This window comes from Indicator indicator, chromosome 15 (genome assembly GCF_027791375.1).
Source record: "Indicator indicator isolate 239-I01 chromosome 15, UM_Iind_1.1, whole genome shotgun sequence".
Taxonomy (NCBI): Eukaryota; Metazoa; Chordata; class Aves; order Piciformes; family Indicatoridae; genus Indicator; species Indicator indicator.
The window spans coordinates 21589977-21611326 of NC_072024.1; the positions used below are offsets into that span (position 1 = coordinate 21589977).

Sequence of the window (21350 nt, forward strand, 5' to 3'; positions counted from 1 at the left end):
AGAGGAGGCTGAGGGGTGACTTCATGGCTCTCTACAGCTTTCTGACGGAATGTGGAGAGGGATTTGCTTGGGTTGAATTAAGGAGACTTACAGCATAGGTCCATACTAAAAAAAGATATTGTCAGCTGCCCATCTCAAGTTAGATGTGTGTGTGTACACAAGGTGTGCCTGGAAGAAAGGAGTAGAGGGAAGAGAGAGAGGGAGGGGAGCTAAAGATACAGATCACCACCCGGGGTTCCAGTGGCATCTCACCTGGTCTGTTCCTTGGCTCTTTGATGGTGGGTTCACACCTGCCACACCTCCCAGTGCGTTCAGGTCCCTGCCAAGAGGGATGTTGCTTCATTGCCTCCTGAGGCATCCCTTACTTGGGATGGGAAGCACGGTGCCTGCCAGTGTGTGCATGAGCAAGGGGAAAGGGCAGCACGAACCCTTTCCATTGTTCTTTATTTCTTTATTGCTTTTTGCATGGTTTGCTGCAAACTTCCTTATCTCAGTGGAGCACATGCAAAACTTAGCATGGGCCCTTCATCTTCAGATGCATTCCAAACCCTGCTGAGCTGGCATATTTGCTCTTTTTAATCAGAAAGCACATCCTTGTCCCAACTGCACCCTCACAGAGTGTTTAAGGCTTTAACTCCTTCACATCAGAGTCTAGCAGGAGTGACAGAGACAATGCATCATCAACTGACATCAACCCTAACCCTGCTGTGCCCCTTGTGGGGGAGGAGGTAGAAAAGTCAAGAGTGAAGTTGAGCACAGGAAGAAAGGAGGGGTGAGAGGAAGGTGGTTCAGGTTTGTTCTTATTTCTCATTATTCTACTCTGATTTTGGTTGGCAATAAATTAAACTAATTTCCCCAAGCTGAACCTGCTTTGCCCGTGATGGTAATGGCTGAATGATCTCCCTGTCCTTATCTCAACCGACCAGCCTATTGCTGTATTTCCTCCCCCTTTTCCAGTTGAGGAGGGGGAATGATAGAGCAGATTGGTAGACATCTGGCAGGCAGACATGGTCAAGAGTTGGGGCTATTCAGTCTGGAGAAGAGAAGACTCCAAAGAGACCTTATTGTGGCCTTCCAGTATCTTAAGGGGGCCTACAAGAAAGCTGGGGAGGGACTTTTTAGGGTGTCAGAGAGTGATAGGACTGGGGGGGAATGGAAAAAAATAGAAATGGGTAGATTCAGATTGGAATTTAGGAAGAAGATTTTCACCATGAGGGTGCCCAGGGAGGTGGTGGAAGCCTCATCCCTGGAGGTTTTTAAGTCCAGGCTGGATGTGGCTCTGGGCAAACTGATGTAGTGTGAAGTGTCCCTGCCCATGGCAGGGGGGTTGGAACTGGATGATCCTTGAGATCCCTTCTAAACCTAACAATTCTATGATTCTATGATTCTGTAACCCACAACACTACCCTTACTGGGAACATGTCACTCAAAGAGGCCCTCAAAGCCTCAGTGTGGCTCTTTGATAGCTCTCAGGCATATTGGGGGGGTGACTGTCCCACATCCCTTTAGCCTTTGCAGGGGCAGGGTCAAGAATAGAGGAGAGCCCAGCCCAAACCCATCCTGGCCAGAGGATGAGGTCAGTACTGGAGTCAGAGCAGCTTTAAACCTGCTCAGAACACTTCCCAGTGTCAGGGAATTTGATATGTCACTTTGGTCCTCACTTCCTCTTCTGTCCCTAGTTAAAAGAGCTCAGATGCCTCCATCTCTTCTTGGCTTGTGGCCTTCTCCACCCCCTATCCCACTCAGCTGTCCCACACTGGTCTGTCCCCAGGTTTTCACTGCCCTTCTGCCAGGGGTAGACACTGGCCATCAAGATGCCAAGATGTGGAAGAGGTTGGTGGAGGAATTGCTTCTCCTGACATGCCAGGGGAGATGGGCCAGTGTCCAGGAAAAGAGAGCGCCTTCCTGGCTGCAATACAGGGTCCCTGCAGCATGCTGTGGGATTTGCTGGGGGGAATCTCATGAGGGGAAAGGAGAACGAAAGCCACAGGAGACACATGAGACTGTGGAATTTTGTAGCTGTTTAATGTGGTGGTATTCCATGGGAACCCCCCTGGCAGTGCTGATGGGTCAGGGATTGGACACCAGGTGAGCAGGAAGAACTGGCAGGAAGAGGAAACTCATTTCTGTGTGGGCAGCCAGGTCTCAGATGATGAATTCTTGGGTGTCCCCTCTGGTCCCATCACCTTTCCTGCAAGGAGAGGCTGCTGTGAACCGTGCTCAGGGCCAGGAATTTCATCCCTGCAGAGCTGCTGCTGCTGCTGAAACCCTGGCCCAACCCATCTGCCCATCGACCTGAGAGCTGATGGTGGGAAAGAGACCTCACCTACACTTCCACCACCAAATGCCCCCAGCAGAGGCTATGGCCACAATGAACAGCACTGCCGCAGCAATGCCCACGGTCGGAACTGGGCTGTGGTTCTCTGGGACAGGGAGAGAAGAAGACAGCAGTGTGAGTGAGGGTGGCAACACCAGGCAGGAGCTGCCCCTCACACGGCCAGTGGCTACTACCTGCAGCCTGCACCCTGCACCCCATGCCTGTCCCCACGGGCGGCACCTACCCCATGGGATGAGGAGGCTGCGGGTGCCCAGGCTGCGGTGGCTGACGCGGCAGGCGTAGCTGTGCCCATCCCGGGGGCGCACGGCCAGGCAGCTGCGCAGCTGGTAGGTGAGGTCGGCATTGGGCAGGATGCTGCTGGTGTTGAGCGCCGGGCCCGGGGGCACCTCCTGGCCGTCCTGCAGCCAGGCCACACTGATGGGCCGTGGGTAGAAGCCGGTGACACGGCAAACCAGCAGGAGCTGGGCCGGGCTGGCTGTGCGGGCAAAGACTGCGGCCACGGGGGGCTCTGGAGGGGAGACACAAGGGCTGGGGGGAGCCCTGGTGGGACACCATTTAGCTCCAGTGTGTGACGGGCTTCGGGGTGGCCATGCTGCTGGTCAGGGTGGTCTCACCTTGTCTCTCCAGATCAGCTTTCCCATACCTGTACAGGGTGAGGACGTGGCTCTGGCAGAGGATGGTGAGGAGATGCTCCAGGAGCTCCATGACAGACTTGTTTCTGTTGAGGGACTTGCTGATATACTGTGCTAGTGGGGAGAGCTGCTGGGCCTCCCAGCGCCGTCTTTCTGCCTTGAAAGCTACTAAGCCTCTGCCATCCGCTCCAACATCCATAAAGCCCGAGGCTGTCTCGTTGGGGTACACCACACAGCCTGCGTGGATCTGGATCACAAATGGGTCTGCCAAGTGCAGATCCAGTGGAGAGCTCCCATGAGTTTGTGGGACATGAGTGGCATGAGGCAGAATGTGTCTGGAGGCACATATATGGTTGCAATGGGCAGTGGGGTACAATGGGCAGTGGAGCACAATGGGCAGCAGGACATGGAGCGGTGCTTTGAGAAGCCCTAAGGTACCCTGCCAGCCCTCAGTCCCTTTGGAAGGCCTGAGTGGATGCAGGGCCAGTTAGCACAGCATAGTTGCTTAGGCACAATGTTGTCCCCCAAAATACTTGCTCCCAACTTTCTCCTTGCTTGATCTGTGCTGTGCAGGTCCTGCAGCCATGGCAAATTGGTGGCAACTCCCCAGTGTGCAGAGGGGCAGCCCCGTACCAAACGGCAGAAGCCTCGAGGCCTTTGTGGAGCGCTGCCCTTCCTGCTCCTGCCTGCCCTGTGCCCTGGCAGCCACAGCATCGCCCATTTTAGCCTTTCAGGAGCTGTTGCACGCTGGCAGACCCCAAAGATGTCAGCCCAGTGGGGAGCAGGGCGCAGCAGGGAAGGGGCCGGGGCCGGGGCTGGGGGTGTCCCCATACTCACACTCCATTGCCATGTCCTGGGCCGTGTCGTGCATGTAGCGGATCATGTTGCGCAGAGCTGTTTTGTAGTGGGCAGCAATCTTCACGGCGTCCCCCTCCGCAGCGGCCCGCTGGGCCCAGGGCTGCTGCACGGACAGCGTCCAGTTGACACGGTCCATTGTGTAGATGGGTATGTCCCTCAGCAGAGCCAGCCCATACACCTCAGCAGAGCTGCTGTTGGTGAAGAGGCTGGTCTGGAGCACCCGTAAAACCTTCAGCTCTGCTGGGAAAAAGGAGGAGGATGGAGATGGGAAAGGGCTACAGGCAAGAGGAGATGTCCGGGGAAGTGGCTGGAGGAGAAACAGGGATCTCTGACTAGGTGGAAGGAAGACATTTTTTATGCTGAGGGTGGTGAGACACTGGCCCGGGTTGCCCAAGGAGGTGGCAGGTGCCCCATCCCTGGGAATATTCCAGGTCGTGTTGGACAGGGCTCTGAGCAACCTGCTCTAGTTGAAGATGTCCCTGCTCACTGCAAGAGGATTGGGCTAGGTGACCTTTAAATGTCCCTTCTAATCTAAAGCATTCTACAATTCTATGCCCCTGGCCTGCCCAGGGTTACTTTCCCTTCTGAACTTCCTCCATCTCTGCTGCTCTTTTTCCTTCTCCATTTCATTTTTAACTAGATGTTTCTCTCCCATACAGGACTTCAGGTACCTTGTCCTCTCCCTGCCTCCCTCCTGCGCAGTGCCTGGTGTCTGGCTGTGTGAGGTGGATGGTGGGGGAGCACCTCGGTGCCTGTCTGGGGTGATGCTTCCCCCAGACACAGCACTCATGCTAGGACCTGTATCTGCTAAAGGCCTGTACATGGCACAGAGAACATGGAGGATGAAGGAGAGAAAAGGGCATTTCATCCAGATTTGGGGGCTCCTGGGCATCAGAAGCTTAAGGAGACCAAACCCTGACAGGGACAGGCGAGTAGCCCAGACCAAAGATCAGTCTCATGTTCCCATGACTGCTGATGCCCTCCCCCCCACCCCTGAAACGTGAGGTCTCATGGGGATGTGGTGAAGCACTCTGACAGAAGTGCTCCAAACACCATCTCACAGGTGCAGTTCCCTGACAAACACGAGGTGCTGCTGGAGAAGGCCCACAGGGGGTTGAGACCCCCCAGCACCCATGGGCTCCCTTCAGGAGGAAGATGCCTTTAGAAGAACCCCAATACCCAATACCTGTCTGGAGACCCCTGGTGTCACTTCTACTCAGGTGCCTGAGCCCCTGTGTTGGAGGCAGTGGGTCATGAAGCCCCAGACTGAAGCCAGGAACAGAGAGAGTGGGCAGAGGCAGGAACAGAGAGGGTGGGCAGGGACAGGACACCGCTGGGTGATGCACCATGTGGGGTGGCCCTTTGGTGCTTGAGGATCATCTCTGGATGCTGAGGATCATCCAGGGTGGCCTGGATGTGCCTCCCCTAAGAAATCTGTGGGGTCCTCTGACAGGAGTTGAGAGAAGTTGGGGTGAGCCAGGGCTCCCACTTACCCTCTGAGTCTGCCCACATCCCTGGGAGGAGGAGAGGGAGGAAGAGGAAGAGGTGAGGGGACTGCATGGTGCATGCAGCAAGGCTGAAGCAGCAGCAGTGACAGTGAGAGCAGGAAGAACCCCTTTGGTTCCACACTTTGACCCAGCCCAGTAGTCACAGTGCTGGCGCTCTGCCAATGGCACCAGAGCAGATGTGTTGGGGAGGAGCCTGGAGGTCCCAGGCTGGGGGCTGGGGATGTGTGGGAAGGAGGAAAGCCAAAATAAGATCTTGAGCATGAAGTGCTGCCACAGGCTGGGGAGAGCCTGGACAGATGGAGAGGGTAGGGGAAGGGAGCCCACAAAATGGCAGTAGGAGAACATGGGTGCTCAAGGACCTGAGCTGCATGCCCCTGACTTCCCCTCCCCACTGATGGTACGTTGGCACTAGCCCTGCTCTTGTGGGGTGCAGCAGTTCTGCTGGAGGTGATGATGGCTTTTGGGTTTCAGCCCTGACTGGAGAAAGGTGGATGCTGTCCTCTCAGCCCCTGCACAGGCAGAAGAGATGCTTTGGATTCCCATGGCACCTCCAGCTCAGCTTCCTCCTGCCTAATCCTGGGGACGAGGAGGTGACATGCAATTCCTACCCATCCTGTGAGTTCAGGAACATTCCTGGACAGATGGGCAGAGTCCAACAGGATGGCATTCAACAAATCCAAGTGCCAGGTGCTGCACTTTGGCCACAACAACCCCATGCAGAGCTACAGGCTGGGGTCAGAGTGGCTGGAGAGCAGCCAGGTGGAAAGGGACCTGGGGGTACTGGTTGACAGCAGCTGAACATGAGCCAGCAGTGTGCCCAGGTGGCCAAGAGAGCCAATGGCATCCTGGCCTGCATCAGGAATAGTGTGGCCAGCAGGAGCAGGGAGGTCATTGTACCCCTGTACACAGCACTGGTTAGGCCACACCTTGAGTACTGTGTCCAGTTCTGGGCCCCTCAGTTTAGGAAAGATGTTGAATTGCTGGAGCATGTCCAGAGAAGGGCAACGAGGCTGGGGAGAGGCCTTGAGCACAAGCCCTATGAGGAGAGGCTGAGGGAGCTGGGACTGTTTAGCCTGGAGAAGAGGAGGCTCAGGGTAGACCTCATTGCTGTCTACAACTACCTGAAGGGAGGTTGTAGCCAGGAGGGGTTTGGTCTCTTCTCCCAGGCAACCAGCACCAGAACAAGAGGACACAGTCTCAAGCTGCGCCAGGGGAGGTTTAGGCTGGAGGTGAGGAGAAAGTTCTTCACAGAGAGAGTGGTTGGCCATTGGAATGTGCTGCCCAGGGAGGTGGTGGAGTCACCATCCCTGGAGGTGTTCAAGAGGGGATTGGACGTGGCACTTGGTGCCATGGTTTAGATAGTCATGAGGTGTAGGGTGACAGGTTGGACTCGATGATCCTTGAGGTCTCTTCCAGCCTTCTTGATTCTATGATTCTATGATTGCCGTAAATGTTGCCAGGAGAGGGCCTGGGGCTGGGCTGCAGCATGATCCTCGCTTATTCTTCCCACCATCTTCGGTGGGAACCACGTGCCCCTCCCCAGGTACCTCCTGACCGTGGGAACAGGAGTGGTGGGTGCCATCCCCTTTGTAACCACCTCGACCTCATCTTCACAATGTCCCCTACCTACCCACTGCCCCTCCCTGAGTGCTCCCTGGTGCTTCCCCTCCCCCTGCACTTCCCCTTTCCATTTCCTGGGGCTGCTGGTGTCGGGGGCAAAGGCAGAACTGAAACCAGAGCTGAGGGGGCGTCTGGGGGGAGGTGCACCTCCATAGCCTCCAGACACAACCAGGGCCAAGGCATCCCCTCTGCTATCTGGCAATGTGCCATGGGAGCCCTCCAAGCACAGCTGGGACCAGGTGTCCTTGCTCCATGTCTCTGTCTTGCTGTTCTCAGATGGGGAAGGCCCATATGGAGCTGTTGTGGGCTGAGCTCCAGCACCTCATGATGCTGAGTCAGACATGAGGAGACAAGGACACTAAACCCCTTCCCTTCTGCGGAGCTGTGCCATGAAAAGCAGAAATGCTGTGGTGGCTTGGCAGGCCCAGAAATGTCGCCAGCTTCCCCAGCAGCTCACCCTGGCATCATGCAGGGGATTTCTTGCCACGCCACCACAAAGCTCATCCTGCCTTGTATCAGGAATAGTGTGGCCAGCAGGACCAGGGAAGTGATCACCCCCCTGTACTGGGGGCTCTGGTGAGGCTGCACCTCAGAGTTCCAGTGTCACTCAGCACTTTGTAAAATGCTCTGTGGCCAGCTGCTGTCAGTCACAGATTCACAGAAAGGTTTGAGTCGGAAGGGGCCTTAAAGATCATCTAGTTCCAGCCCCCTGCCATGGGCAGGGACACATCACACTTGACCAAGTTGCTCAAAGTTTCATCCAGCCTGGTCTTAAACACTTCAAGGCCTAGAGCCTCCACAACTTCTCTGGGCAACCTGTTCCAGGGTTTCACCACCCTCACAAGCAAGAACTTCTTTCTGACATCCAATCCAAGTCTATCCTGCTCCAGTTTCAAACCATTGTCACTGGAACAGTTGAGTGTCAGCACAAATAATTCTGTCATGTGGTTAATAAAGGCAGCTTTTAGAAGGAGAAGCCAGCAAAGGACAGCAGAAGGACACAGCTTACCACCTGCTGACAGGTGGCTGGTTGAACCAGAACCAGGAGAAATTGCCTCTGGGCGTGGGGGTGCCCTACAGAGCCTCTGGGTGCATGGCGCAGTGCCACAAGGTAAGAGCTGATCATGAGCAAGGAGTGAGGAGGTCTCCGGCCTGGCCCCTTGTCTGCTTAATAAACTCAAGCAGCTCAGGAGCTCCCCAGGCTTCCCTGCTGTGTTTCCAAGTTAAATTCATCTCACACTCAGCAGTGCCTGGAATTTTGTTGAAGTGGACAAAGGGTGAGATTTTGTCCCTGAGAGGGAAAGAAACGGGGGCTGGTGGCTCCCCTCTGGGCTAGGTTTCTTTCTCAGGATGGAATTCCTGGACTCTGATTCCTCCTCATGCTGGGGCTTTCTGAAATGAGGGACAGCTCATGGGTGCTCCATGGATGAGACCTTGTTGGGGTGCAGACAGCAGCTGGCAGGGGGGGAGCAGTTCTGCTGCTAAATGCAGCAATCCCCTGGGGCATCTCCACTCCTCCTCTCCCACTGCTGCTCCAAGGGGAAGGGACCTCACTTGCGTCTCCACACCCAGAGGACCATGATGGCAGCCACTGCCACGGCTGCCGGCAGCCCGGCCCCGAGCCCTGCGATCAGCACCACCTCCGCGTTCCCTGAGCAACAGAAGCAGAGGCAGCCCTCAGCCTTCCTGGCTTTGCTCCACCCCAGGGGGCAGGGCAGCTCCGGAACCCCATGCCTGTCCCCACGGGCGGCACCTACCCCATGGGATGAGGAGGCTGCGGGTGCCCAGGCTGCGGTGGCTGACGCGGCAGGCGTAGCTGTGCCCATCCCGGGGGCGCACGGCCAGGCAGCTGCGCAGCTGGTAGGTGAGGTCGGCATTGGGCAGGATGCTGCTGGTGTTGAGCGCCGGGCCCGGGGGCACCTCCTGGCCGTCCTGCAGCCAGGCCACGCTGATGGGCCGTGGGTAGAAGCCGGTGACACGGCAAACCAGCAGGAGCTGGGCCGGGCTGGCTGTGCGGGCAAAGACTGCGGCCACGGGGGTCTCTGGAGGGGAGACACAAGGGCTGGGGGGAGCCCTGGTGGCACACCATTTGGCTCCAGTGTGTGACGGGCTTCGGGGTGGCCATGCTGCTGGTCAGGGTGGTCTCACCTTGTCTCTCCAGAGCTGCCTTCCCATAGCTCAGTAACGCCTCTATGCCATCAACACAGGTATTCTTGAAGAGGGCTGCCACCACCTTACTGAAGGCAGTGCAGTTATGGAGAGTGGCCAGGACATGCTGTGACAGGCTGCTGTCCTGGGATATGAGCCAGGTGTCATTGTCCATGTCATAGCTGAAGAAATCCAGGCCATTATAACCCACAGAGATGAATGCTTGGGAGGTCCTGTTGGGGTAGATCTTGCAGCCTGCCATGCATTGGGTCTGGAAGGGCAGAAAGCAGAGTGAGGTTGCATGGGGGACAGGGACTTCCTTCCTGCAGACATGGTCAGCATCTCCTGTGCAGCACCAGCACTGCCAGGTTCTCCCTCATTTCCCAAATGTTCAGAGAAGTCCAGGCACTCACAGGGCACATCCGTCTGCATGGCACATCCTTCTGCATGGCACATCCTTCTGCATGGCACCTTCATGGACCACATGGTTGAACTCCTGCAAATAGGCCTTCATCATATTCTCAGTGGTGTGCCAGTCTCTGCAGGGAAGGGCTTGGTACACCCAGGGCTGGCAGAAGTGGATGGTCCACATGTGCTTATCAACAGAACCAAGCTCAATATCTTCCAGCAGGCCCAGCCACTCCATATCCACGAAGGAGCTGTTTTGGAAGGTGGAGGCCCAGAGCAGCTGGATAGTGAAGGTTCCTACATGAGACAAGAGTCAACTGGAGAAGATAGGAGTGGGAAGAGAGGGCTGGGCAAAGTGTAAGGGCTGAGAGACAGGGTTTCAGGATCTTTGGGTCCCCCATAAGGTCCCTTCATTCTTGGTAGACCCAGCTCCCACCCCCTACTCTTACCTGGCATGGTTGCATCCCTGCTGGGGTGGAGGTGTGGAGCCAGGGGACAAGGAAGGGTGAGGAGGTAATGCCCAGAGGGACTGAAGAGCAAAATGTCGCATGGTCCCACAGGGCCATGGGAACAGGTTTGGATGAGCCAGGACTCCCACTTGCCTTCCAGGTCTGCCCATGTTCCAGAGAGAGGCAGAAGGTAGATGAGGAAGACGAAGAGGTGAGGGGGCTGCATGGTGCCAGCAGAGAGGCCCCAGGTGTGCATGTGAAAGATGTGGCCACAAGCTTCTGCTTAGGGTGGCTCTGCTGGGCATTTCCACTGGTACTAGTGGCCCTGTCAGCCAATGGGGCTGGCACTGAGGTTTTGGGGAGGTCCCTGAGGTTGCTGCTTGGGTAGGCTGGACTGGGCCACCACAAATGTGGGTGTGAGTGCTGGCGGAATTTGAGTGGCAGTGAGGCCACCCCACTGCCTGCAGGATGGGGCCCTCGTAGCTACAGCAACACTGTGACAGTCAGGGCAGTGAGGGTGACCTGACCTCTCTTTTCTACCCCATTACAGGTGGAGCTGCCACCTGGCCATGGGCTGCATGCACTGTCCCTGGCAGGAATGTCCCTAGCTAACATTCATGCCCTGCATGTCTGCCCCTACAGACATCTCCACTTGCTCCACACTGCTACTTGAGCAGGCAGGTTCTCCTCAGCATGGTTGTCCTTCCCACAGGAGAGAGGAATCCTGTTCCCACAGGAGAGGAATCCTGTTCCCACAGCCTGGCCACCTGCCTGGGCTCCCCATGGCCCTGGGTTGTGTGCCAGCCCTTTGTCACCTCCTGACCATCCTGCAGCCAAGTCACACTGATGGGTGGTAAGTAGAAGATGATGATGTGGTAAACAAGCAGGACCAGAGCTGGGCCAGGCATGCAAGGCTGTGGCCTTGGATGGCTCTGAGGAGCAAGAGTGAGGGGGGTCAGTGATATTCCCCCTGTCACTGCTGGCCTGGTCCTTGGGAAGAGGCTCTCCAGAGAGGAGGTGATGAGCAGTTTCAGCCTGTCCCACAGCTGCAGGGTCAGAGATGGGTGCAGGCAGGGCTGGAGAAAGCAGCTCCTCCAGGAGCTCCTCTTGGAGCACAGGAAGCACGGAGCTGCTGCATTGTGATGATCCCCAGGGGCAGAGACAGGCTGCAGGGTCTGGAAAGGATTGTTTCCCACTGACAGACATTGGACCCTTGGAGCAGTGGCACTTGGCTGTGCAGGATCCCCAGGCTGGGATGGGACCATGGTCCCCTCACCCCAAGGGCCATTTCAGGGGCCTATGGTTGATGAGAGTCTGCCTCTCCATTTCCATGGAGCTCCACCCATGCCATGGGCCAGGCAGCTGCCTCTGTGCTTCCGTGCACCTCACAGTGCTGAGGAGGTCCAGCTCCCCTGTGAACACCTTCAGGAGAGGGCCTGGGCCTGGGCTGCAGCCTGATACTCCCTTGTCTTTCTCACCATCTCTGGTGGGGAGCCCTGTCCCCCTTCCCAAGTGGCTGCTGGGCATGGGAACAGGACCAGAGGGAGCCATGCCCCTGCTCTGTCCATATTGTCACCAGTGCTGGAGGGACGATTGGGTGACCAGAGGCAGCCTCACTCCCATGCTGTCCCCTACCCACTGCCCCTCCCTGAGTGCTCCCTGGTGCTTCCCCTCCCCCTTTCCATTTCCTGGGGCTGCTGGTGTTGGGGGCAAAGGCAGAACTGAAACCAGAGCCGAGGGGGCGTCTGGGGGGAGGTGCACCTCCATAGCCTCCAGACACAACCAGGGCCAAGGCATCCCCTCTGCTATCTGGCAATGTGCCATGGGAGCCCTCCAAGCACAGCTGGGACCAGGTGTCCTTGCTCCATGGCAGAAATGTCACTAACTTCCCCAGCAGCTCACCCTGGCATCACCCAGGGGATTTCTGGCCATGCCACCACAGAGCTCATCCTGCCTTGTATCAGGAATAGTGTGGCCAGCAGGACCAGGGAAGTGATCACCCCCCTGTACTGGGGGCTCTGGTGAGGCTGCAACTCAGTAACTGGGTTCAGATTTGAGTTCCTCACTATAAGCAAGACATTGAGGTTCTGGAGCATGTCCAGAGAAGGGCAATGAAGCTGGTGAAGGGTGTAGAGCACAAATCTGACTGACTGAGAGAACTGGGATTGCTGAGCCTGGAGAAAAGGAGGCTGAGAGGAGACATTTTCACTCTCTACAACTCCCTGAAAGGGGGCTGGAGCTAGGTACAGGTTGTCTCTTCTCCCAAGGAACAAGCAACAGGACAGGAGGAAATGGTCTCACATTGCACCAGGGTGGGTTTAGGTTGGACATTAGTTAAAATTTCTTCCCCAAAAGGATTGTGAAGCCCTGCACCAGGCTACCCACAGCAGTGGTGGAGTCCCCATCCCAGGAGGTGTTGAAAAGCTGTGTAGATGTAGTCCTGAAGGACATGGTTTAGGGCTGACCTAGCAATGCTGGGTTAATGGTTGGACTCAATGATCTTAAAAGTCCCTTCCAGCCAAAGTGATTGTATGATTTTGTCATGCTCCTGTAATGAGATCTCTGAGCCCTGTGGTGCTAGCAGATGACTCTGCCTGTCAGGGAAACCCAGTCCTGCCCACAGCAGTCTCAGTGGAGTTGTGGTGGATGTGGCCACAGCCCAGCTGAGTTTCCTCCTGACTCAGCTGCTAGCTGGCTCATGCACAGCTGCCAGAGTCTTCTCCTGTGAAACTTCACCAGGAAGATGTCCTGGGAACCCAAAACCTCTGAAGTTGTGTGTTCAAGCACATGGTTCATTGGGAGCTCAAACTTCATTGCTCCTGTGCCTGTCTGAACGCCGCTGTCTGCCATGGCAGACTGGCTTCCTCCTTCTCCTTAACTGGGAGGCTTGTGGGCACTTCCCCCCCATGCACACAGCTGCTTCTTTCCATGAAATACCTAAGGACAGGTTTCTATATGTAAAAAATACTCTGCTACTTTTTTTTTTCCTTGCTATGGTTATTTTTCTCCTGCAATTAACACTGATAATTCAGTGGTGCTCCAGCATTGCAGCTGGGCAAAACCTCCCCTGGGCCATCCAAATGGTGAGGGAAGGCATGTGTTCTCAGCTAACACATGGCTCTGCCCATGCCTTGTAACTCACACCTGCAGCTCCCACAGATCAGATCAGAGGTCCACTGGCAGCACTTTGTAAAACTCTTTCTGGCCAGGTGTTGTCAGTCATGGAATGGTTGAATTGGATTGTAAAACTCTTTCTGGCCAGGTGTTTTCAGTCATGGAATGGTTGAATTGGATTGTAAAACTCTTTCTGGCCAGGTGTTGTCAGTCATGGAATGGTTTGAATTGGAAGGATTCTAGTTCCACCCCCCCTGCCTTGAGCAGGGACACCTCCCACTACACCAAGTTGCTCAAAGCCTCATCCAGCCTGGTCTTAAATACTTCCAGGCATGAGGCATCCACCACCTCCCTTGGCACCTCTGTTGACCAGGTGGTTGAACTGCTGCAAACAGACCTTGATTATGTTCTCCAGGGTGTCCCAGCCACTGCAGGGCCATGCTGGGTGCACCCAGGGCTGGTAGAAATGAGTGGTCCCTGTGTCTTAATCAATAGAACCCAGCTGAATGTCTTCCAGCAGGCCCAGCCACTCCATGTCCCTGAAGGAGCTGTTTTGAAAGATGGAGGTCCAGAGAAGCTGTATGGTGAAGGTTCCTGCAGGAGACAGGAGTTGACTGGAGGAGATGGGTGTGGGAGGCGGGGGCTGGGCAAAGTGTAAGGGTTGAGACACAGGGTTTCAAGAACCTCTGGGCCCCCCATAAGGTTCCTGCATCCTTGGCAGTCCCAGCTCCCACCCCCTCCACCCACCTGGGGTGGTTGCATTCCTGCTGGGGTGGAGGTGCAGAGCCAAGGGACAAGGAAGGGTGAGGAGGCAATGCCAAAGCAGGTGGGGAGCAAAATCGACCCTGGGTTCCAGCTATAGGGCTGTGGAGCTGTCAGGGTGTAGGGCTGTAGTGCTGTGGAGCTGTGCTGAAGGGTTGTGGGGATGCAGAGATGTAGGTTTGAAGGACTTTAGGGCTGCAGGGCCCTAGGGCTATAGGGCTGCTGTGCTGCAGGGCTGTAGGGCTGTGAGGCTGTAGGGCTGCAGTACTGCAGGGCTGTAGGGCTGTGAGGCTATAGGGCTGCTGTGCTGCAGGGCTGTAGGGCTGTGAGGCTGTAGGGCTGCAGTACTGCAGGGCTGTAGGGCTGTGAGGCTGTAGGGCTGCTGTGCTGCAGGGCTGTAGGGCTGTGAGGCTGTAGGGCTGTGGGGCTGTAGGGCTGTGAGGCTGTAGGGCTGCAGTACTGCAGGGCTGTAGGGCTGTGGGGCTGTAGGGCTGTGAGGCTGTAGGGCTGCTGTGCTGCAGGGCTGTAGGGCTGTAGGGCTGAGCTCCAGCACCCCATGACACTCACTCAGAGATGAGGAGACAAGGACACTAATCCTCTTCCCTTCTGTGAAACTAGGCCATGGAGAAGCAGGATTGCTGTGGTGGCCTGGTGGGCCTAGAAATGTCACCAACTTCCCCAGCAGCTCACCCTAGCATCCCCTGGGGATGTCCAGCCATGCCACCCAAATCACAGAATCACAGAATCAGATCATCATGTGGTATGGAGTTGGAAAGGACCTCTGGAGATCTAGTCCCACTGCCTGCTAATGCTGCCCAGGATCACAGTGTCCAAGTGATTTTGGTACCTCTCCAAAGGAGACTCCACAACCTCTCTGGGAGCCTGCTCCAGGGCTCCAGCACCCTTGCAGCAAAGAGTTTTCTCCTTAAGTTTAAATTAAACCTCCTGTGTTCCAGTTTGTGTCTGTTGCCCCTTGTCCTGTCACTGGCCATCACTGAGAAGAGCCCAGCCCCATTCTCTTGCCCCCCACCCTTGAGCTCTTGCTGAGCATTGATCAGATCCCCTCTCAGGCTGCTCTTCTCCAGGCTCAACAGCCTCAGCTCTCTCAGCCTTTTCTCCTCACAGAGATGCTCCAGGCCCCTCAGAATCCCTCCTAGGAGGACCACCACTGCCAGGATCAGAAGAGAGCAGGACAGCCAGCAAGGGAAGAAGCAGGGAGGCTTTTGTCCATGAAGTCCTTTGAGGTGACCATTTGTCCTCATGATCCCCCCTAAGGTGACTATTGGTCACCTCTCGCTGAGCAGCTGCCAGAAGCAGGCAGCTGGCTTGTGCAGGTGTGTGTGAGGTCACTGGTGGCACCTGGCTTGTGCAGATCAGATGCCTGTGATGTCACTGACACTTCTCCCCCTTTGCAGTCCCCACTCCTCTCATTACCCTCACAGCTCACAGCTCTTTGTTGCAGTAGTGGCAGCATGGGAGGATGCACACAGTGCAATGCTGTTTCTTTCCACTACTCCTTCCTTTAACTTTCCTTCTGTTGCCTCTTCCTTCTTTGCTTCAGATTAGGGGAAATATCTTTTCTGGCATGGTCTTATTCATAGGCCACAGTCCCTTTGAGATGTATCTGCTCTGCCATGGAGCTACTGCCCTGACCTTGTTCCTTCTCTTTCCTAAATATGTCACAGAAGCATCACAAACTCCTCCTGTTCCAGAGGTCATCCTGGTAGCTCTGCTCCTCCCATTGCAACCACAACCCTGTGAGCTATGCTCAGTACAATTCTGAGACCTAGGACTGACGAGGCATTTATTGTAATCCACAAGTAAAGCAGGGAAAGCTTGCTTGAAAATGACCAGACTGCTGATCATTGCAAAGGAACTCACCCTGTTAAAATTAAGGTAACAAAGCAAAATGCTGAAGAGGAAGAAGATACTTGGAGCTGGAGCACCTCCCCAAGGGGGACAGGCTGAGAGTTGGGGCTGTTCCAACCGGAAAAGAGAAGTCTCCAGGGAGACCTTAAGGCAGCCTTCCAGTACCTGAAGGGGGCTACAGGAGAGCTGGGGAGAGATTTTTTACAGGGGCTTGGAGTGATAGGATGAGGGGCAGTGGCTTTGAGCTGGGAAAAGGGAGATTTAGACTGGAGATTAGGAAGGCATTCTTTACAGTGAGGGTGGTGAGACACTGGAACAGGTTGCCCAGGGAGGCTGTGGCTGTCCCCTCCCTGGAGGTGTTCAGGGCCAGGCTGGATGAGGCCTTGAGCAAGCTGGGCTGGTGGGAGGTGTCCCTGCCCATGGCAGCAGGGTTGGAACTGGATGATCTTTAAGGTCCCTTCCAACCCAAACCATTCTATGATTCTACAATTTTTGCCTGAATATTTGTGTGTCAATCTGGGGAACAAGGTTGCTGAAGTGTTGCAGAATCATCCATCTCTGTCTGACCAGCTCTGAACCTCGTTCCTGGGGCCTCCGAGTGGGTTTTCTGCACAGAACTCAAGCCCCTTGTTTCCCAGCTCTCCTGCAGATATGTGCTTTGCTGCACTTCCTTCACTGCCTTTTACATGTTTTAGGCTAAATCTGAAGTTTGTCTCCTGTGTCTGTTACTGACTTTTCCATGGGTTTGTTTCCAGCAGCACGGTTGGTTTAGAGACTAACAGCTTGAGATCGGGGACAAAATTTGGAGAGGCTGTAAAGAGCTTATCTGAAAGTCCATGACAAGTTATCTTACGTCTCATCATGATTTTGAAGTTGGCCTCTAATCTGTTTTTCAGTCTGATTTTTGCTTTGCTAACTTGGGTAAGGAAATCTGCAAACACCAGAAGGTCTGAAGCTCCATTTACACCCTCAGCCAGCGCTGCTGTCGGAGGGAGCAGGTTTGTGTCGGTGTAGGTGTTTGAGTGGCTGCAGATCAGCACAGACTGGGGAGCTGCTGGAGGCTAAAACCAAGTGGGGTTTGGGTTTTGGGTTCTGCAGATCAGCACAGACTGGGGAGCTGCTGGGGGTTAAACCAAATGGGGTTTGGGTTTTGGGGTTTGGGTTCTGCAGGTCAGCACAGACTGAGGAGCTGCTGGAGGCTAAAACCAAGTGGGGTTTGGGTTTTGGGTTCTGCAGATCAGCACAGACTAGGGAGCTGCTGGGGGTTAAAACCAAGTGGGGCTTAGTTTCTGGGTTCTGCAGATCAGCACAGACTGGGGAGCTGCTGGGGGTTAAACCAAGTAGGGTTTAGGGTTTGGGTTCTGCAGATCAGCACAGACTGGGGAGCTGCTGGGGGTTAAACCAAGTAGGGTTTAGGGTTTGGGTTCTGCAGATCAGCACAGACTGGGGAGCTGCTGGAGGCTAAAACCAAGTGGGGTTTGGGTTTTGGGTTCTGCAGATCAGCACAGACTGGGGAGCTGCTGGAGGCTAAAACCAAGTGGGGTTTGGGTTTTGGGTTCTGCAGATCAGCACAGACTGGGGAGCTGCTGGGGGTTAAAACCAGCTGGGGTTTAGTTTTTGGGTTCTGCAGATCAGCACAGACTGGGGAGCTGCTGGGGGTTAAAACCAGCTGGGGTTTAGTTTTTGGGTTCTGCAGATCAGCACAGACTGGGGAGCTGATGGGGGTTAAAACCAACTGGGGTTGAATTTTTGATTTTTTTTTTTTTTTTATTATCTAGTCTAGTTTTAACCAGATCTCACTGATGTGCTGTACCACAAGTGTTTGTGCTGGTAAAAGCAAGAGAGACGGTGAGATTTCCTCTTCTGGTGATGGTGCTGCTTCAAAGGATGCAAGAGCTGGAGTTCTCACAAAATGTTGTCTCTTAGAATGTTGACCGTGATTGATCCCATCCGCTGCAGTCGCATAAGGAAGGGTGAACATTCTGTATCTTGCACTGTCATGGTTTGCTTTTATTCCTCCTTTTCCAGTCAGGCAAGTTCTAACGCTTACCACAGCACACCTGTCACAGAATCATAGAGCCATAGAATGTTAGAGGTTGGAAGGGACCTCCAGAGATCATCGAGTCCAACCCCAAAAGCAGGATCACCCAGGGTAATCCATACAGGAATGCATCCAGGTGGGTTTTGAAAGTCTCCAGAGAAGGAGACTCCACTACCCCCCTGGGCACAACCCCTCACTGTAAAGAAGTTTCTCTTCAAGTTGAGGTGAAGCCTTCTGTGTTCAAGTTTGTATCCATTGTTCCTTGTCTCGTTACTATGCACCACTGAAAAGAGCTTGGCCTCCTCCCCTTGACCCCCACCCCTCAGATATTGATAGATATTGTTCAGATCCCCTCTCAGTCTTCTCTTCTCAGGACTGGACAGTCCCAGGGCTTTCATAGAGGACTCCCTTCAGTCTCTTTTCATGGGGGAAATGCTCAAGTCCCCTAATCATCCTCATGGCTCTCTGTTGGACTCTATCTGGCAGGTCTCTGTCTCTCTTGAAATGGGAGGCCCAAAATTGGACACAGTATTCCAGGTGTGGTCTCACCAGGGCAGAGAGCATCCTTGTCGTGAGCAAGGATGGCAGGAGCCGGACCTTGAGCCCTTATTTCAGTTTTCCCACTGGTAATTAAATGTGTGTTCTGAATAGTATTCATGCAACTCAAAAGCTTCTCTATCACTGTAGGTGACAGAAAGTTTCAGTCTTAAATCTTCACAGAGTGATCTTAACACCACCACCTTTAGCTAAGTATAATAATTTCAGCTAATTTAATATGGAAATTTGAGTAGAAACAGATTTTATGTTGGAAGAGACCTTTAAGATAACCAAGTCCAACTGTTAACCTAGCACTGCCAGGTCACCACTAAACCATGTCGCTCAGCACCACATCTACACAGCTTTGAAACCCTTCCAGGGATGGGGACTTCACCATGGGCAGCCTGTTCCAAGGCTTGGCAACCCTTTGGAGGAAGAAATTGCTCCTGAAGTCCAACCTAAACCTCCTGTGGTACAACGTGAGGCTTCTTGTCCTGTTGTTTGTAACTTCAGAGAAGATACCAACACCCACCTCACTCCAACCTCCTTTCAGGGAGTTGTAGAGAGTGAGAAGGTCTCCCTTCAGCCTCCTTTTATCCAGGCTGAACAACCCCAGTTCCCTCTGTTGCTCCCCACAAGACTTGTGCTCTAGACACCACTAGGGGCTGACCTCCTCACTGCCTGCCAGTCCCTGAGTTGATCTGGCAGTGTGGGGCTGGGCTCAGCTCCTGTGTGCAGCCCTGTGCACACCCATGCTTCTTCTCCACAGGGTCAGACATGTTGTGGTTTGGCTGGTGGTCAGAACCTCACTCCTGGTGGTGCTGCTTCCCAAGAATAAGCTCATTGATTGCTTGCTCTGTTCTTGCCTCCATGGGTGTTCCTTCAACAAGACCAACAACCTTGTGTCTTTTAGTTTGTTTGTCCTTTAGTTGGTTTGGTATGGTGATTCTCCCCCTCTACTCTGCTCTGGTGAGACCCCACCTGGAGTACTGCATCCAGTTCTGGAGCCTCTGTTACAAGAGGGATATGGACATGCTGGAAGGTGTCCAGAGAAGGGCCACAGAATGATCAGAGGGCTGGAGCTCCTCTCCTATGAGGAGAGACTGAGAGAGTTGGGGCTGTTCAGTCTGGAGAAGAGAAGGCTCTGAGGTGACCTTCTTGTGGCCTTCCAGTATCTGAAGGGAGCTACAAGAAAGCTGGGGAGGGACCTTTTAGGATCTCAGGTAGTGACAGGACTGGGGGGAATGGAACAAAACTGGAAGTGGATGTGAGGAAGAAGTTCTTCCCCATGAGAGTGGTGAGAGCCTGGAATGGGTTGTGCAGGGAGGTGGTTGAGGCCCCATCCCTGGAGGTGTTTAAGGCCAGGCTGGATGAGGCTCTGGCCAGCCTGCTGTAGTGTGAGGTGTCCCTGCCCATGGCAGGGGGGTTGGAACTGGATGATCCTTGTGGTCCCTTCCAACCCTGACTGATTCTATGATTCTATGATTCTGTGGTTGTGGAGAACCTGCCCCACTTTTCCATGGCATGTGTCTGTTGGAGGTGACAGCCGAATTGGCTGTTTGTGTCCAACAAGTAAACACCTCCAGTGCCCTCTGTTTCTGCATGAGATCTGAATTCCCTTCTGGAGATTCTCCTGTGGATTCTGATTTTTAACAAACCAAAGGAGGAGGGGTGGTGTGACACACAAACCTTTTAGCTGAGTTTTGCAGAGGTTGATGTGTGAAACCACTTGGAAGTGTTTAGGGACTGTGTGTCACTTGTTATGCTTTGTTAGCAAAGCTTCCATGTCTTAATTCAATAAAAGGTGGCTTGTGAGACAGAAAAACCTGCTGGGAGCACACTAGGGAAAGGTCTAGAAAGATCTCTACAGTCTGGCCAACCTGTGTGCTCAGTAACATTGAAACTCTAGAGCTTCAAAGAAATAGAAAATCTTAAAGGTCTGAGGAATCACTTTGTAAGCAGACAGTTAAATAAATAAATAAGAGCCCAAATCTTTGAAAAACTCTTCCACTTTTCATTGCATCATGAAATATTGTCTGAAGGCACACCCTGCCCATCAACTCCTCAGTCCTACAGATCATCTAAACAGGATTTAATTCTGCAGATCTACTCATGCTGGACATACACTTCTTTGTGACCCTGTGACCCATCAGTATCTGAAGGATCGTTTCCCATCAAGGACAGAGAAATCTCCTCCAGATCTGTTGCTGAAACCAGTTCATCCATCAGCAGCCAAAGGCTGGTCTTGCTCTCACTGAGAGATTATCACCAGGCAACAGTTACCATCAGTCAACAAATGGATTTGAAGCAGGAAACAGTAACAGTCAAGATAAGAGAAATAAAAATGAGGCTGGAAGCAGCTGGTTAAATACTGAAATGTGTGGATTTTCTTCTTGCCTTGGCTCTGTCTGCTAGCTTGCTCTAGTCAGGGAGGGCTCTCTGTGACAGACAGGCTGCGTGCAAGGGGACATATTTTTACACAGCAGCACTGATGGCTCTGGGGGATGGGGTGAGATGTTGTGAGACAAAAATCATGATGCCTTCTGCAGGCAGCGTGCTGCAGGGCTCCTTACTGCAGGGCTGTTTCAACCTATGCCAAGCAGCTATTTTGTCCTCAGCAACTTCTGAGCTCTGGGGAAGTGACCTCTCTGTGAGACCAAGCACCCCACACAGCCAGCTGAAACCCCATGGGAGCTGGGAGCCACTGCCCTGCAGAAGTCATCAATAGCTTTGTGTCATTCTTCTTGCTGAAAGCTTTGAACTAGTTTCCCACCTGAAAGCTTTCAGGGGAGATGCACCTTATATTCTCTGCATTTCAGAAGAGAATCACTGAAGGGATGGGGACTGGAGATCATCCAGTTCAAACCCCCTGCTAAAGCAGGATCTTGCCCAAGATCACATGCAGGCAGGTTTGCAATCTCTCTAGAGAAGGAGAAGTCACCACCTCTCTGGGCAGCCTGCTCCAGGGCTCCAGCACCCTCCCAGCAAAAACGTTTCTCATCTTCAGGTGCAACTTTCTTGGTTCCAGTTTGTGCCCGCTGCCCTTTGTCCTGTCAGCCCTTTCAG

The 21350-nt window shown here is 54.0% G+C and overlaps 2 protein-coding genes across 2 annotated transcripts; both read right to left on the bottom strand.

Moving 5' to 3' along the window:
* Positions 1-2322: 2322 nt before the first annotated feature.
* LOC128971626 (T-cell surface glycoprotein CD1b-3-like) lies at positions 2323-5388 on the bottom strand. The gene is made up of 5 exons (XM_054387230.1): positions 5322-5388; positions 3808-4068; positions 2953-3234; positions 2562-2846; positions 2323-2423 (listed from the first exon to the last, which is right to left on the bottom strand). The coding sequence occupies exons 1-5, from the start codon at positions 5386-5388 to the stop codon at positions 2323-2325; spliced, it is 996 nt and encodes a 331-aa protein (XP_054243205.1).
* A 3118-nt stretch (positions 5389-8506) lies between these two features.
* LOC128971627 (T-cell surface glycoprotein CD1b-3-like) lies at positions 8507-10187 on the bottom strand. The gene is made up of 5 exons (XM_054387231.1): positions 10115-10187; positions 9559-9809; positions 9105-9375; positions 8714-8998; positions 8507-8607 (listed from the first exon to the last, which is right to left on the bottom strand). The coding sequence occupies exons 1-5, from the start codon at positions 10185-10187 to the stop codon at positions 8507-8509; spliced, it is 981 nt and encodes a 326-aa protein (XP_054243206.1).
* Positions 10188-21350: the final 11163 nt, after the last annotated feature.

What these genes read in the sequence shown, in the direction of transcription:
- LOC128971626 (XM_054387230.1), bottom strand. Translation starts at nt 5,388, where the DNA reads ATGCAGTCCCCTCACCTCTTCCTCTTCCTCCCTCTCCTCCTCCCAGGG. An exon ending in AGCTGATCTGGAGAGACAAG is followed by an intron (nt 2,847 to 2,952) that starts GTGAGACCACCC and finishes TCTCCCCTCCAG; the next exon opens with AGCCCCCCGTGGCCGCAGTC. An exon ending in CAGCCTCCTCATCCCATGGG is followed by an intron (nt 2,424 to 2,561) that starts GTAGGTGCCGCC and finishes TCCCTGTCCCAG; the next exon opens with AGAACCACAGCCCAGTTCCG.
- LOC128971627 (XM_054387231.1), bottom strand. Translation starts at nt 10,187, where the DNA reads ATGCAGCCCCCTCACCTCTTCGTCTTCCTCATCTACCTTCTGCCTCTC. An exon ending in GGCAGCTCTGGAGAGACAAG is followed by an intron (nt 8,999 to 9,104) that starts GTGAGACCACCC and finishes TCTCCCCTCCAG; the next exon opens with AGACCCCCGTGGCCGCAGTC. An exon ending in CAGCCTCCTCATCCCATGGG is followed by an intron (nt 8,608 to 8,713) that starts GTAGGTGCCGCC and finishes TCTGTTGCTCAG; the next exon opens with GGAACGCGGAGGTGGTGCTG.